The 18,019-nt window shown below is 44.4% G+C and overlaps 1 protein-coding gene across 2 annotated transcripts in view; it reads right to left on the reverse strand.

The window, feature by feature from the left end:
- LOC147708820 (pantetheinase-like) overlaps positions 1 to 18,019 on the reverse strand; it is a 359,649-nt gene that overhangs the window by 68,283 nt on the left and 273,347 nt on the right. The window contains exons 5-6 of one of the 2 annotated variants that reach the window (XM_086927439.1): positions 11,696 to 12,066; positions 3,445 to 3,615 (exon numbers count right to left, since the gene is read on the reverse strand). In XM_086927439.1, the coding sequence (XP_086783565.1) occupies positions 3,445 to 3,615; positions 11,696 to 12,066 (542 nt within the window). The remainder of the gene's footprint in view (positions 1 to 3,444; positions 3,616 to 11,695; positions 12,067 to 18,019) is intronic. The other variant, XM_086927438.1, reaches the window with a different exon arrangement.

The following is an 18,019-nucleotide window of genomic DNA, read 5'->3' on the forward strand; positions in this document are numbered from 1 at the left end:
AGGAATGGTCACTTTATTTGTCCTTACTTGGATCCTTAATAGGGTCCTCATTGACTACCTAAAGAGATAATGTTTGCTCTACTCTAACTAGATCAATGACCCGGCTGTGTATGATAAATGCTATTTATTAAAGAGTGATTTCCTCTATCTTAATATAGCATATTTCTTTAAGTTTGCAATGCACTTCATTATAATTTTTTGAAACTTGATCAGAGTTTTGAGTGCAAAAAGAGAAACAGACTGCTTGTTGAATCAATCACAGAGGACAAAATCCTCACTACTAGGAGGCACTTTAATTCACTTAACATACTCAAGGGAAGACCTTGGTGACTTAGTAGGACATAGTGCTAAAGAGCAGGTTTTGAATCCCTTAAGGGGTATTCAACCTCGGAGCCTTTGCCCCTTTTGCTTGCTGTACCTACACTTCACATTTAATTACACATAACTGATCACCTTAATCAAGTTTTTTTTAATTCATAGCGGCTTCCCCTCCAAGACCCAAAAGCTGCCACGGGAATAGTGCCCATCATAAAAAAATGTGTAGCTTCCACCCTCACTAAACATTACAATGAGTTTTTGAGGCTACTATTGATAACCAACTTTTAACGTTTCAATATGTATTTTTGTTATTGTCAGGACTGCACATGCAAAGGTTTTTATTAATTATGCATAACAAAATTATCTATTTATCTATCTCATTGAGAACGGTTCACACTGCCCATTATCAATGAGCTTATTGGGGTCTATTAGATTGGATTTAGAGGTTGCTTATCAAAGTAAACACATAAACTCGTAATATTTATTGGCAGAAATAATCTCCTTGGTGTTACAAATATATCATTACAATCGATAATTTTATTTGTCCCTTATTTTTCAGAAACTCATTCAACTTTCAATGAGCGTTATTTGTCGACTTTACATTTTGTGTTTTGTTGGATTGTGTAACGACACAATATCCATCTTCGAACTACAAATCATGTCAATCACTGTTCAATTTAATTAGTGTTTTTTTATATGAAAGTAAACACTACCGGTTCCAACCAATGCACGAATTGTTAAGGGAAAGATTTTGGTCAGGTGCCTTCTAGATAAAGAAAAAAACGGTTGCAGCCATAAAACAGTAATTCCAATAAAATAGCTGCTCTTCTATCGAGTTTGCTTTTTAATGAATGCAAAAACAACAGTTGATGGACAGAATACGGAACAATGTCATACATTCACCCCAGTTCAGAGATCTGGGCCTAAATCCATCAATTTTTTGCACTCCACACCACCCCAGTTCAGACATGGCCATATGCAAATCAGCCTTGACCTTGTGCCTTATTGGAACAGTCCAGCCCGAACTGCCAAGCCATGTCTTTCCTGGGTCAAGGCTGATTTGCATATGGACATGTCTGAACTGTGGTGGTGTGAAGTGCAAAAAAACGATGGATTTAGGCCCAGATCTCTGTACTGGGGTGAATGTATGACATTGTTCTGCATTCTGTCCATCAACTGTTGGTTTTGCATTTGTCACCCCGAGTGGAATGGGTATGCTCAGACGTGAGAACCATGCTCTCCACACCACTGGAGTCAAGCTATCCTGGCTGCAGAAGGCTGATAGCCAGAAACCGGTCCTAGGATGCTTGATTCCGGTCCAGGAAAGACATGGCTTGGCAGTTCGGGCTGGACTGTTCCCATGAGGCACAGGGTCAAGGCTGATTTGCGTATGGCCATGTCTGAACTGGGGTGGTGTGGAGTGCAAAAAAACGATGGATTTAGGCCCAGATCTCTGTACTGGGGTGAATGTATGACATTGTCCTGCATTCTGTCCATCAACTGTTGGTTTTGCATTTGTCCCCTCTAGTGGGATGGTTATGCTCAGTCGTGAGTCCCATGCTCTCTACACCACTGGAGTCAAGCTATCCTGGCTGAATACGGCTGATAGCCAGAAACCGGTCCTAGGATGCTTGATTCCGGTCCAGGAAAGACATGGCTGGGCAGTTCGGGCTGGACTGTTCCCATGAGGCACAGGGTCAAGGCTGATTTGCATATGGCCATGTCTGAACTGGGGTGGTGTGGAGGGCAAAACAAACGATGGATTTAGGCCCGGATCTCTGTACTCTGGTGAATGTATGACATTGTTCTGCATTCTGCCCATAAACAGTTGGTTTTGCATTTGTCCCCCCGAGTGGGATGGGTAGGCTCAGACGTGAGTCCCATGCTCTCCACACCACTGGAGTCAAGCTATCCTGGCAGAAGACGGCTGATAGCCAGAATGCGGTCCTAGGATGCTTGATTCCGGTCCAGGAAAGACATGGCTTGGCAGTTCGGGCTGGACTGTTCCCATGAGGCACAGGGTCAAGTCTGATTTGCATATGGCCATGTCTGAACTGGGGTGGTGTGGAGTGCAAAAAAACGATGGATTTAGGCCCAGATCTCTGTACTTGGGGTGAATGTATGACATTGTTCTGCATTCTGTCTAAGCATGGGCAAATTTTGCGAATTCGCGATCCGCGAATTTGCGGATTTGCGATTCCCGATCCGCAAAATTCACGAATTTTTGTTTTTTTGCGTGTTCGTGGGGTTTTTTGTGTGTTCGCGGGGTTTTTTGCGTATTCGCGGGGCTTTTTGCGTCTTCGCGAGCCGCTTGCATAGCGGAGTTACCCATGCAGTCGTTTATGGGAGAGGGAAAGAGAGAGAGATAGATAGATAGATAGATAGATAGATAGATAGATAGATAGATAGATAGATAGATAGATAGATAGATAGATAGAAAGAGAGAGAAAGAGAGGGAAAGAGAGAGGGAGAGAGAGAACGAGAGAAAGAAAGAGAGGCCGGATCTCTAAAGGTCCAGATTCCTGAGTTACCCCTACAGTACATACAGCTTTTTATTTTTAGCAAAATGCATATGAAAATTGTGCTGTAAAGGTCTCTTTTAGTTTAACCCCTCCTGACAACTCAAAATGGGTGTATTTGCCATCCTCTCCCTTCTTCCTGTTTTTTATATCTGTAAGTGCTTCCTGATGAGGTTTAATTCCTTGTACAGGTGCCTCGTTGCCTACTTGTAACTATTCTCTGACCCTGCTTCAAGAGTCAGAGCAGGGTCAGAGAATAGTTGCAAATAGATAACGAGGCACCAGGAAGCAATTAGCAGCAGGTGTCCAAGTTGAAGTTAATTTGTTTGTAACCCTTTTGGAAAAGGTTACAAAGAAATTAGGTTCAACTTTTGCACCTGCTGCTGTAACCCTTGCTTGGCTGAAAATTCGTCCCCGCTGATTCGCGGATTTTACCGCGATTTTGCGAGATTCGCGGATCGCGAAATCGCAGAAAATCCGCAAATTCGCCCGCGAAACGGATTTTACGCCCACCCTTAATTCTGTCCATCAACTGTTGGTTTTGCATTTGCTTTTTAATGAAGCCATGAAATCCATTTGCAGAGAAATGAACAGAAGTCTACTTTACCTCAAAGTCTCCAGGAGCCAATTTAATCCCAGTCAGCAAGACTTCTGGAAATACAAAGGGTGTGCCAAATGTGCCGCTCAGAGAAAAGGACTTAAATTGGGTTGAACTGGTTTCAATGGCCTCTCCACATGTATCCAAGTGTGTGCTTTTACACTTTAGCAAAATGCAGATCTGTAAGGAAAGGACAAGACATTTTAGGAATAAAACCTGCAGGAACTGTACAACTACTCTTATAGCAAATTGGCTTTGCTGATTTAACACTGTTATGCAGTCCACACATCATTCCTTATAAATCTCCAATTTGTGCTATGATTCTTGATCTTCCAGCGTTTCAAAGCCAATACATCTATGTTAATGTGGTAATCCACGCCGGCACCCTTGAGGCTGTGTCTCTGTATTTGACCACATCCTTAAAACCTGTCCTGTACGTTTTTGCCAATGTTTTAAGCAGCTGGGTTGAGCACTTTTATGCATGAGTGTGTATGGGTGTGTATACAAGTGTATATGTATGTGTGGCTCACACACAATTCTTGACTAAAACATATAAAAAGCATGCTACAGTGAACAAAAATAAAACAAAAAGGGTTTTTTCCCGCATAAAATTAAAGTTAAATGTAAGAAATGTAACTCTTGTTTATCCGGGTTACTTTTGAGATGTAAATTAGGGGCATATTATCAAGGACAGTGTTAAAATTATCGCTGCTTTAGCGGCAGGAAACTGCCGGTAAAGCGGCGATAATGGGCTTGATAATATGCCGTAGAGAATTCCCGTAGAAGCCCATGTTCACACCAGAACATGGGCTTCTATGGGAATTCACAAGGGCATATTATCAAGGCCATGATCACCGCTTTAGTGGCAGTTTTCTGCTTCTAAAGCAGCGATAATTTTAACACAGTTGATTTATAATATGCCTCCCAAGGGCATATGTATCAAACGATTTTTTATTCGCAAAACGCTGCGATTCGCAAAAATACTGCGTTTGAAAATGAAAAATCGCTAAACACGATGTATGATCTGTTTTCTCATCGCAAAATTAAGGAATCGCAAAATTTGCGATTCCTTAATTTTGTGTAAGCATTTAAGGAATCGCAAATTGCGATTCCTTAAATGCTATGTATCAAACACTCAAGTTGTGCTATTTCTCCTTAAGAAATAACAAATTACCACCAACTTTGAGTTGAAGGTAATATGCGATTTCTTTCACAAATGCACTTTTTTGCATTTATAAAGGTGCCATATGGTGCAAATTCATACCCTTAGGACATGTATGTGCACCTTATGCGCAAACATGTTCATTTCAGGGGTGCATCAGGGTGTCCTTATGACACCCTTGCACCCTTGAAAATATTCTCAATTTGCGATTCTCAAATTGCGAATTGCAAATTGAGAATGACTTTACATTCATTCCCATGGGCCTCCTGGCCCATAGAAAAGGATTGGGAAAGTATTCCTTAATTGCGATTTCGCAATTTGCGAATCGCACTTAAGGAAAACTAAGAAATCGCAAAAAAAAATCGATTTTCTACATACATCCCTTTTTGCAATTCTCAAATAGCGATTCTCAAAAAATCGCTATTTGAGAATCGCAAACAGGGATTTTCATACATATGCCCCTAAGTCCCTCATGAGCTGCAATGCACCCACTCCACAAGAGATAGACCAAACAGTCAGTAGCATGCAGTGAGAGAAATTTATACCCAAGGTGGAACTCAACAGTGTTTGTTTTAAATAAATGGTACCAATAGTTCCATGCTCACAACTGCAAAGGAAAGAAAGACATGATGGACTAATAAACCTAGGGAAATATTATCAAGCACGGCGTTAACATTATCGCTGCTTTAGCGGCAGAAAACTGCAGCTAAAGCGGCGATAATGGGCTTGATAATACGCCGTGGAGAATTCCCATAGAAGCCCATGTTCACACCAGAACATGGGCTTCAATGGGAATTCACAAGGGCGTATTCAAGCCCATTATGGCCGCCTTAGCTGCAGTTTTCTGCCGCTAAAGCGACGATAATGTTAACACCGTTTCTTCAAAATATGCCCCCGGCTGTTCCGGAGTTGAAGTTTAGCAGTTAGTTTGCGAAATTCTGAAAATTGCAGGGGTTGAGCTCTCCGTGGCTATTTATATTCTAATTTTGTATTTTTATTCTGGTGCTCGGTGATGTTTTGTTTTTTGTTGATTTTTTTGTAATCCAACGTATTGTTTTACAGGATCTACTTTTATTCGTATTGTGAGTTCCTCTATAAAAATATTCACAATGCTAGGAACATCTGTTTAAAAGATCGGTTACATTAGGTGACAGTAGCTAAAATTAAAATTTCCGTGTGGTTTCACACCGCCATTATTATGCAATTACAATTGTTTGGCAAGCTATGGGAGCTAAAGTGCAGAAGCTGAAATTAATGCATATATCTCTGTATGTTTTCCTCGTCACCGACCTTTTCACCGGGGATGAATTTGAACTGCTTTTGGAACTGTGCCTACATTTTACCACACCCAGTAATCCCGGGTATCCTAAAACCTAACATCTTGTAATCTTGATTCATTACAGGGGATTAATGCATCTTTTGCTGTCAGACACTAGAATATAATCTTTTTCTAATTGGCTGACACAGCTGGATCCATGAAAAATGCTGCAGAGCCGCGAAGTACACTGAAGAAAACAAAAATAAATATTGAACACAAAATTACATCTAAAATGCCTGAAAGTAAGACGAAACTCAGGTGTCCTACACCCTTCCTTTCCTTGATTTGGAATAGGAAAATATCAGTACGGAAAGACTTCAGAAAAGGCTACTATATGCTTTTTGATTGATCGGCAGATGATGACGTTCTTTAATGATAGATTGGATCCAAGGTGATTGGTTATATTAAAATAAGTTTAAATATGTTTAGAATGATAATTTCAATAAAGATTTAGCATGTTAAAATTCTTCTTGGTCACAGACTAATATTTATGCCGCCTACTTTTAGACTGACGGAAGGAAGTCGGTAATGAATGAATCAGTGATGATATTTCACTTTTTACTCATCCACCTACTGCTGAATCCGTTCCACCTAATCTCGGACTTAATGGTCCCACCTGTTTGCCAGGATTTGGCAAAATGTGTCTGATGGGCATAAAGCTGTGATAGTAGTAAATTTGGTTACCTCTATTATGCTCTCTTTTTATTAATGGGGTGGATAAGGCTCTACAAGATATACAAGTGGACGCCGTTTCAGTCGCCAGGAGCCCATTACCCGTGTTACTATATGTAAATGATGCTGATTTATTGGCAAGGATCCCGGTGGCTTGCCGCAACTTATGGACGCCTTTGAGGCCTTAAATACCGCAAGGAAGTTGGTGGTCAATAAAAATAAACCTTACACCACGATCTGTGGGGCCATGCAAAAGAAATGTAAAACGTTTTTTTATGGATAAAGCCCTGTCGATACTTTTTTGATAGTTGGACATTACTTTTGCAGGCAACAGCTCTTGGAAACACACAATCACAAATGTTTGGAGTAAGATGAATAGAAGTGCCCATGAAATCTTTAGGTTCTCAGCAAAGCTGGGTGCCCGGCCCCTTAAAGAAATGTTAGCAAGCCCCGGGTATTAGCTCCTGCCACTTATGGGGCTGGTGTAGGGGGTCATTACAATAGCAATGCACTACAGACCAAGGAAAGTAGTTTTCTCAAGTGTCTATTGTACTAACCCGCATCTAGCCGATATAGTCACACTATGCCCTTTGTTGCTTTGGTGCACCATTTGGACATGAGTCTATCTTTACTTGGTCAATCTTTTCTGATTACTTGTCCATGGATGAAGCAATGTGCATTCCCGGGTTAAATTACATTAAATCAATTTTTTGTGATCTGTTTAAGATGGCAATCTAACCCAGCCCCCTACTAGTAACAGATAGATAGCAAGAATCATTGATTTGCAGTGAGCATTTGTAGAGGGGGAGCGAGAGTTAGAGTGAGAGCGAGCTGGGAGCAGGGAGCAGAGGCTCAGAAAGACGGCTGCACCTAAAACTGAAAGTTGAAGCCAAAGCCTTGACCGAAGCTGAAGCTGTCCGAGACAGAGTGAACGGCAGCAGCAGCAGTCAGAGGGCTCTGTGACAGCGCAGGATTTTCTTATCCGCACTCTACCCACACTCTCAGTCCGAGGAACTTCTCAGCGCCATTACTGGGACCAGCACTCAGCAAAGAAGGTGAGATCACCTCCGAGGGCTGAGACAGGGCGAAAGACGTGAGCACGAGCGCGGCTGCCGATAGAGGCAGCCGCAAAGTAAGAGCCCGGGGGGTTGACCTTGGCAGGTCCGACTATGTCTGATCTTGCCTGTGGCCCCCCCACGAGAGTTCCGCTCGTGACCAGACGCTTCTGTGGGCCCTATCCACAGCCCCCTCTCCGCTTCGCTCCTCACAGCCCCCTCTCCGCTCCTCCTCTCTCAGCCGCTGTGAGGACTACAGGTCGCAACCTGCACTCCAAAGGACAAGCAACATTACAAAAGCTGCTTAAACACAACACTGGTGGTTGGAAAAGTTGTGCTTTTTAGACCCTTCATTTCGCCATTTAGTGCTCTGCAAGACCTGAAGGAGGAAGCCAGAAGGCGGAGCGCAGCTTTGCTCTAGTGAGGCCTAGCAAGGGAAGGAGGGGACACCCTTTCCTTGCTGCTCGCCGCCCTCCCGCCTTCCATCTGCCCCCTACCTCTGTTGCTGGCCGCTGGCTTCTGCTCCTGACATAGAGCGTAAGATTAAAGCGGAAAGGCGAGGAGTGTGAGGTGCAGCTGCAGGTGTGTGGCCGGGGGCTAAGCGGGAGTTGTGACGGCCTTCTTTCAGATTATACCTATAGAACGCCTCCCGCCAACAAACAAACCACAAAAAAACCTCCTAAATAAAGCAAAGTGAAGAAGTGTTTTTAAATCCAACTTTTAAACAAAGAGAAAGAGAAATAAAATCCAACGATAGAGGTTAGCAAATTCTAATAAAATCAAGGGAGGAAGGGAAAAAATAAATAGATAAATAAATAAATAAGTAAGTAAGAAAGTGAAGGAAAAGCTCTTTTCTCACAACAATGCGCACAAGGAGTTGCACCCAACCACAAAGCACTCATCGCCCCCACAAGTCCGCCAAACAACAGAAGTCTAAGCTGCTGTATCCTCAAGTGGGTGGCCGTGGATGTCAGACATCCCCGCGTCCCCCGCGACTCGAAGGCACAGTTGGATCAGTTGGAGCAGTTGGGGCTCATCTCGAGGAGTCATTAGAAGCACGAAAGGGGGAAAAATGCAACCAAACCCCCCTTTACACCCACTCAGAGAGACAAATAGTGGTACTGGCGACATCAGGGACCACTTTATTCGGATCAAACAATTAAATAAAAGTGCCCCTCATTTCTCACACAACAAGAATACAATTTCTCACAACCATTTAGTAACACTTTCAACTTCTCCTCACTTAGTCTCACTCTACCCCGAAATAATTGTTCGTGGTAAGGATCCAGCTACTGCATCTCCTGCCTGCCCAAAATTACCCCTACTTCTCTTAAGCCAGCAATTCCCACATCCTAGACCAGATGAATCACTAAAAATCATTCTTCCTCTTGCCATGCCACCTCCTTCTGGCACGCTGAATCCTCATAGAGTAGCTCATGAACTTGAGCCCGAGACAGAAACTATGACCAGTCAAACGGGAAAAGTCAAAATCCCTTCACAAAACTCAGTGCGTAAATCATCAGACTCTATAATATGGATCTTGTCGACCCATTCTCCAACACAAGCTCTTCAGCCTCCGACCTCACAAAGGTCGCCATTCATTGAAGATGAATCAAAATCATACGTCGTACCACCGGAAGACCATAGCCAAAAACTCAATTTTGATCTTCCCTCATTAACATCTACTCCGTTCCCCACTGCTGAAAACCACCTCCGCCATTCCGGGAATAACGATTTAATCCACCACGAGACCAAAGCTAGTACTTTTAATGCCCATTCAGCAAACAACAACAGCTGTAAAGTCGGAACCAAAGCTCGTAGTTTCCACCAAGATGTAAATAAAATTTCCCAAAAGAATCAAACATTAAGCAACTCAGATATCAACGCACTTTCAGCCCACTTCCACTTCTCTGAAAAAAAAACACTCCCCAATAGAACTCAGGCAAGGGGACCCAAATGACACTCCAGCAATGCTCAAGGTCGAGGCTCTTCTCTCAGTCACCAATCAAGCTTTGAACTCAATGCCCAATGCTGCTCGTATGCACGCAGACAAACTGGATGCTCAGATAAACATCTTACGCTGACGACACTCTTTTGCTCGATCAAACCCAGGTGGGTCTTCAAATACTTTTCGATTCCCTCGTCCTGTATTGCAACACCAACATACTAGAGATCAACGCTACGAAAACCAAAGTAATGGCAGTCTCTTCCTCGAAAACAAAAAAGAGCACTTGGTTCATTGAGGGGAAGGCATTGGAATCAGTCACCGCATATAAATATCTGGGTGTCTGGATAGACCACAAAGGGAGACCGACCGGGCACATAACTGCAATGCAGGACGTTGCTCGGAGCCTGAAGGGGGCTTTTAGAAGAACAAAGAGAGCCCTCCACTCCCCGGATTTTGCCCCTTTAATAAGGCTGATAGGCGCAAAACTCCTCCCGACAATAGCCTTCGGTGCTATAACCTATAAAGACAAAATGACCAACTGGCTAGATAGAGCTCAGTCAGCATGTTTTCGCAGAGTATTCCAACTGCCAAACTCAACTTCTCATGCCCAAATCCGAAAGGAATTCTCCCTGTTTTCCCAACACTGGATTATGAGGGCAAGATTTATTGCTTATAGTCTAAAAACAAAACTAGCCAGTTCTCACACTTTAAAGAGCTGCATATGGTCATTGCTCAGCAATCCCGTCACATCCTGGAATAAATACTTGAATTTTTGCTTGGAAACTCTAAAGGCTCAGGATATATGGTCAATATAGCTACCCATAGAGGCGAAATCCAAACTTCTGACTAAACAAGCAAAAATGTGTTCCTATGAACATGACGCACAATCAGTGTTAAAGCTCTATCATGGCAGCTGGGCCTCTAAACTCTACGCTCCAAAAACATTACCGCTCTACCTTTCATCGCCCATGAAACCTTACGCAAAACGCCAACTAATGAGACTGCGTTTTGGCTCAATCCCACCGAAAGCATATACGTTTGGTCAAGGATACAAGAAAGCTGCCCCCACACAATGCCGCTTCTGTAAACAAGAGGAAAATTGTATTCATATCTTGTGCATTTGCAGTCGTTTACTAGTCCAACAAACTTTTTGGCTTCGTCCGATTTGGCTTTCTCTTAACACCAGGACATGCCAAGAAGCACTGGAAGTATGCATGAGGGGCGATTCACCCCAGATGGCGACTCGCTTTGTAAAATTTATGTCTTAAATTAAATCTTTGCTGCCATTAGATGACCAAGAATGAACTTTAATTCCCAAAAACAATTTTCTCTTTCCTATGTGCTTACTGTTTTTATTGGTATCTGACTAGTGTTTTGTTTTTTGTTTTTTGTTTTTTTGTTGTTTTTTTTCTTAAACTTTTAATCAGTGTCTGTATAAATTGCAATGGTTTTAATTAATTATGCAAATAAAAATCTTACTTACTTACTGGTAACAACTCGGACTAAACGGTCCATCAAAGATAATTTCATGACCTTCACAAGGGAAGCTCGGACTAGATGTGGGGAGGGGGGATATCAACTGTCTTATTTTATTATTCACTTGAGCTGGATGATGGCGGCCACAGTTATCTAAAATTGAACGCACTGTTTTGTATTACCAGATTCAGAGTAGAGTTTGTCCACCACGTAGTTGCCTTGCCCACTATGAAGACTATGAAGACTTGTGCACCAGATATTATCCCTTGCGATGGCCACAGTAAGCAAAGCACCATGGACTTTATGTTAATCTGTCATTTGTATTCCAATTTTAGGCATTTTATTTTAAAACTCCTCTTTTGTGCACAAGATAATAGATCACATATTGCTGCCCTGAATTATATGCTTGAGCTAATATTAATGAATTATATTTAAGGAAGTCCTCCAAATTTTTAGTCATTTACTTTTGCTACTGTTAGTAATATATATAGCTATTGCTCTAATCATGTGTCACCATTTTGTCAACTACTTTCATGGTTGTTTACATACAGAATAAACTTTTGAACACAAATGAATCACTTTCTTATCAAAGCTTGTATCACCTCTCCAAACTATGAAAAAACTGTTACCTGTAGATAGTATTCGCCTTCAACTTCATGCATCCCATCAAAGGCACCAAGGGCGTAGACTTCATCTTCCCGCTTCTCGACCATGCTGTAGTTCAGATGGCAGCAAAGGTCCTTTTGGCAAGTCGTTAGGCTTCCTTCTGGGATTTCAAGTGTTTTGAGTGTGAAATTGTCAAAGAAAATAGGTCTTACAAATTCCGAACTATTGGTGGAGTATCCTGGGATGCTGCTTGCATATTCCGACCACTGGACAACAGAATAGGAAGGAGAAAGACGAGGATGTGACAAGACCTCTGCCACTACTAGGTGACCATCCTCCGTTTCTGCATTATAGTAGTATGCTTTAGGACTATCTGGTGCATATATGCCACTCCCTGGAAAAGAGAAAAGGATGATTTCAGATTTTGGTAATGACAATACTTTTCTTTTTCTTTCTTTCTGGACAGCAAAAATAAAAAATATTCGCCCAAGGCATGTCCTATGTTTGCTGCCAAATACATAAGGCATTAGGTCCACTCAAAAAACAACATAGAAACATTGGCCTTTGGCATTTTCGACCCATAATACACAATCACAAGTGGTTTATTAAAATTCATTCCCAATAACCAACCAGGAAAAAAGTGTAAGTACCTCAAAATTTTGGTCAAAAACTTAAGCCAGTAATCACTATGGCTGCTTGTGGTGAGTACTCAGCTGATAAGTGAAAAATTATATTAAATACTCAACCATAAAGATGCACTCTTGCACGTTCTCACTCTCGCTCAGAGAGCTGAACATATGCAAACATTGAATTACTATTTTCAACCCTGCCTTAAAGAGTAGGTGCCAATCCTGATGTGGTGACCTGAGTGAACAAGCATAAAGAAAGGAACCATCATCAGCAGGTGTTCATAATGGCTTCAAGAGCCTTCTTTGAGCACAGCACTCCATCGTCAATGATAAATGAGGGCAGCGGCCTTGCCTGCCTCACTTCCACTCTTACCTACAGAGGAACCATGATGCGGCACTATCAGTGCACCATCACACATACTGGCCTATCCTATGCCAATACAATGCATGGAATGCAATTGTTCTCTTGAATCTATCTTTTTCCTCTCCTGGTTGGTCTTACCCATTTCAACAATGACATCATCATGTATGTATTAGAAACCTATGCCCCTACTGTAGGAGGTGTGTGGGGTCACCATGCCTTGAATATACATTTTGGCCCATGGTAATGCTCTGTTACTTACGGCCCCGGAATGAAAGAAACACCCAGGGGACAAGAGGGCCAGAGAAACCCAAAGTCCCAACCAACAAAAACCAATGTCGTCCCCGGGAAAACAAGGGCTGATAAGCCCACCAATGGCAGGACCAAACCAGAAGAGAAGGGAAGCAAACGACCCAACCCCAGAGAGACCAGAGGACAAACCCCCTGAACCTCACAAAAGAGCAGCAGGCCTCAAGAGAAAAGGGCCACCATCAGCCGACAGTCCACCAGCACCCAGCCCGGAAGGCTAAGCAGAGCCCAAGGACAGGGAAAGAGGGAAAACCAAGGCGCCAGGGAAGGAAGATCACATCCCGGAAGCCAACCTACCAGGCCCGAGAGACGAGGAAATAGGGCACCAAGGAAACCAGCACTCGAGGAAACCCGAGCAGAAAGAACTAACAAGGGCAACCAACCAGGACAAATAGACCTGGAAAAACAAAGACGAAAAGGGAACCGGAGGAACCACAAAAACCCCAGAACACTGCTCCAGCAAAACACCCCAACCCCAAACTGGAGGAAATCGGAGCAGTAAGCAACCGCCCGAAGGAGGCACACCCCGAACACCAGAGAAGGAGTGCAACCGGATGGTCAAATGACCCAGAGAACCCAAGACCATAGCAAGGGAACCCTAGGGGAGCCAACATCTACCACAGCCAAGCCCAACCCGAGACAGGCCAGGCAGAGACGACCCCAAACTGCCCAAGCAGATGGCCGGGGCAAAAACACAGAGGCCAGCGAGACCGAGGGCCAACAACCCCTAGAGGTCCCAAAGAAGTGGGATGGGCCCAAACTCGACAACATGGAACCCCTACCCACCAGGGTAGAGGAAACACAAAAAACAACCTGACCACAGAAGCAACAGCAGCCAGGGAGTAAAGCACAAGCAAACCAAACCCCACAGCCCGGAACGAGCCAAGGCGGGCACACGTAGGGGACAAACCCCCAAGGCACAAAATGGCAACCGAAGACACAGCTTGGAAGCCAAATCCGAAGCCAAGCAACCCGCATGACCAGAAGGACCCGAAGGCACAACCCAAAACCAAGGGAAGGCAAAAGAAGGGAAGGCCCCAGCAGAGCACAGACCAGAGAGCAAAAAGCCCCGGCGTTGCCCAAACGAAACCCAAGAGGAGGCAAGCAGGGAAAGCAGGAGTGGGTGACAGACCTAAGCAGTCACATCCATGACCAAGAGGCCACAACACCAGGAACACACCACACCCGCAAGGACCAGAACCCGATAGCAAAGGGACCAGCCACCCCACAGGCAGAAAAGACACCCGCAAAGAAGTGCCAGGCCACCCAACAAACCTCCAAAACTGCCCCACCAGGCAGCCCAGATCTGCAGCAAGAGCTCAACCAGGCAACCCAGAGCAGGTCATACCAAACAGAAACCAGCAGACCAGCCAAGAACAGGAGCCAACAGGGAGGAAGGCCGAAGGCAACAGGCAGCCACAAGAAGCTACAGCTTAAGGACAAGCAGAAGCAACCGAAACACGGCCCCCGGAACAACAGGAGCCCAGGGAAGAGCTGAGGCACAACACCGGCAAAAAGAACCACTAGAGAGGGCAGGGACAACACCCCCCCCTCCTCAGTGAACCAAGCCGGAGAAGACCACCGCAAGCCAGAAGAGACCCTGCGGCTGCCAACAGTACCCGGGTAATCCATACAGGCACCAAAGAACGTCCACTCAGCAGCACCACTGTCACCAGACGAGACCAGAAGAAGCAGGGAGGTAAGGCCGAAGGAAGAAACACAGCCAACAGCCAAGAGGCCAAAAACAAGACACCCTTAGGGGAACCCAAAACCCACCAAGGCACCAGAGCAGACGAGGCGCCCAGAACACCATGCAGGAGTGAGGATCAGAGATGATCGGCCAGGGCAACACAAACACACCTGCAAGGGAGACAGGCCCCAAAAGGAGGCTAGACCGGATCCAGAAGCCCGGGGAAGAAGAAAAAGAGGAAATCAACCTCATCTAGAAACCCAAGCAGGTGACCCCACCTAGGAGAAAAGCCATCCCCAGGGAGGAAAGGCCACAGGCAAAAACCCCGGAGGTCAGAACCGCAACAACCAGGTCCAGGACACAGCCAAGAACTACGCAGAAGCGCAGGCAAAGGCAACATGGAAAGGGACCATGAGAGGCAGAATAGCAGCAGGATGACCGAGACAAAAATCGGCACTGCAGCCACAGGAACATCATCTAGGATAAGCCACAGGCAGAGACCCCCAGAGGCACCGGAGCCCCGAGCACCACTCCAGAGACACAGGGAAGGCCAAGCCCAAGCCAGGGTCGAAAAAGCTCTACAAACAACCCAGACCCACATCCCCCGCAAACTCGGAGGGGAGGCCAGGAACAAGGTCCCCACCCCGACAGACAGCCCAAGGGAGCCACAAAGGCAACACCAGAGCCGAGAAGAAAGAGCATAGTCCCGAAGTTCAAGGAGAAGAATGCAGTGCAAACCCATCAAACGAGAAACACAACTGCAACAGTGCCTGTGCCATTGGCACAATGGAGGTAGAACACAGGACCCGAGTAGGGCCCAACAACAGGCTCCAGCCCTGAAGGAGCCTCCAAGTCTTTACATGTTACTCCACTCACATCCCTAATCCTCACAGCCACGGGTTTTTTAGGTGGTGGTTTCATTTTAAAGAACTTGTGCAATTTCAATTTTCGAGTGAATTTCAATAGGTCTATTCTCGTTTGCGGAAACTCAAAGTTCTTCTGAGGGCAAAAAGAGAGTCCCAATTTGAGAATTAACTCTTCCTCCATAGTTAACTTCTTGGGCGTTAAATTAACTATAGTCAGGTTGTCTTGGAGGCGATTAGATCTATGGAGGAACTGAGGATGGAAGTGAATGAGGATCAAATATTAGACATAGGAAACACTCAAACTTTGATGGATATGGAAGTTCAACAGAAGGGAGGAGCGAGCAACTTCAAACCCACTTCGACGTTTATGCCACCTATGGGCACAGATGCCATAGACACGTTTTCAGAAGCTGTATTCAAAGATTTGATACGTTTAAGAGGTAACATCAAGCATAGAAAGAAGGAGTGGAACTTCACCAATAAACAACAGTTGGCATTAAAAACTTTGTGTGAAGACTCTTCTTGGGTATGCAAACCCTCGGATAAGGGGGGGAACATTGTTTTACTAACGAAGACCCAATATGAAACAAAAGCCTTACGTCAACTTGACGACACGAGAACATATATAAGAATAAATGAGAAAACGTATAACACCAGCATAAAGGGATATGATGAAATGATTTCGAAGTGGCATAAAAAGAACATGTTAAACTCTGATGAGTTTTTGTTATTAAGATGTCTAAGCCCCACAATACCGACCTTTTACTACCTTCCCAAGGTTCATAAAGACAGGTTAAATCCTCCGGGGAGACCTATTGTGGCCTCTCAAGGGAGCTTAACTGAACATCTATCATTATATGTTCACTCATTCCTTTTTCCACACGTTGCTACACTGAAATCATACTTGAGAGATACTAAGCATTTTTTGAATTGTATTAATGATGTGGTGTGGTGTGAAGGTTACTGTATGATGGTTATAGATATAACCAGTCTATATACGTGCATTGCGCACAAAGATGGACTCAAGGCAGTACAGAGTTTCTTGGATAAGTGACCTGCAACATTCTATGAGCATAATAAGATGTTGTCTGAATTCATGCTATTCATTCTGAACAACAATATATTCATATTTGGGAAAGAACTGTTTAAGCAGATGTCGGGCGTGGCCATGGGAACCTGCTCCGCCCCCAGTTTCGTGAACCTTTTTGTGGGCTGGTGGGAGGAGCAGGTGGCCTGGTCAGCGTTTTTGCACAGTGCACTATGCAGTTCGCTTCGCTCGCGTAGTGCAAAGTGCACTTCGCGTAGCTATGCGTAGCACTACTACGCAAACTACGCCCAGGGTTAGTTGACATAAATGTTGGCGCATTGTGCTAGTTTGCATGCAGACTGTATGGCAGTCTACATTGTGACTGTTTGGGGGTGCTGGATTCTTCTGCTTGTGGGTCTCTTGCTTGTAGTGTTCTGTCCCCTTCGTGACGCTGGTCTTGTTATCCTGTGGTCTGCACCCTGTCTTCCTCTACCTCTTTCCTTAGCCTTCCCCGAACCCGTTGTTCCTTGCTGGTAGTCTGTGGGGGTTGTTGGGTTTGAGTTGGGTCAGGTGCACCCATGTTGCTACGTGCTTTGGCTTGTTTCTGGTGTATTTTTTCTGGGGGTTTTATTGTACATTGTTCCGCCAGATGCGTGGGATTTGCAGGCCTGTGGCTGGTTTTTGCTACTTTTTGTACCGCGGTTGGCCTCATTTCATGTTTTTTTTGTGTTTGCGTATCACATTTTTGTAGCATGGCATTGATTTTCATGCGCTCATTTGCCACGTTATCTGGTGCCTATCGCATGCTACTGCTTGGTGTGAATTCCACGTTGACACATGGTTATTTTCCCGTGATAGGCTGCGATGTTGAAAGTTGCGTTACGCAACTCTAGCCGTAATCATCACACGTTCTTGTGAATATACCCCCAAGAGTGTTTGGAATAGCTTGCAAAATAAAGGAAGTAATCTGCAAGATGTGGCTTTAGCCGCCTCACTTATTAGCCAAGAACCAATGTATTTAGATAGATGTGTTAAATACATTTAAGAATTAGCTCTTAATCATAACTTAAGGAAATTCAATGTGCCTACCGTATAGGACTCCCTACCTAATGCCCAGTTTTGCGCAGGAAGGGCCTCATTCATGAGAAGTGACACATCCCTGCGTGAAAGCAGTGATGTGTCACTTCTCAGTGTGCCCTCCTTGCGACATGATAGATGCGTCATATTTACTGTATGACGCATCATGTTGCAAGGAGTTACAGATACGTCAGTATTTCTGACATATCTGTAGGCGCAAAAGTGATGAATTGCTGGAGTGTGTCACAAAAGTGATGCAACTCCAGCAATGTATCCTTTCACATGGGGCAAGCCCCATGTAAAAGGGCCTGCTTCAGGCTTACAACTGCTGTGAGGCAGGTATAAGATATAGACGCATTTGCACCCTAGAAGTGGCGCAGTGAAAACT

This window comes from Lissotriton vulgaris, chromosome 6 (assembly GCF_964263255.1).
Source record: "Lissotriton vulgaris chromosome 6, aLisVul1.2, whole genome shotgun sequence".
Taxonomy (NCBI): domain Eukaryota; kingdom Metazoa; phylum Chordata; class Amphibia; order Caudata; family Salamandridae; genus Lissotriton; species Lissotriton vulgaris.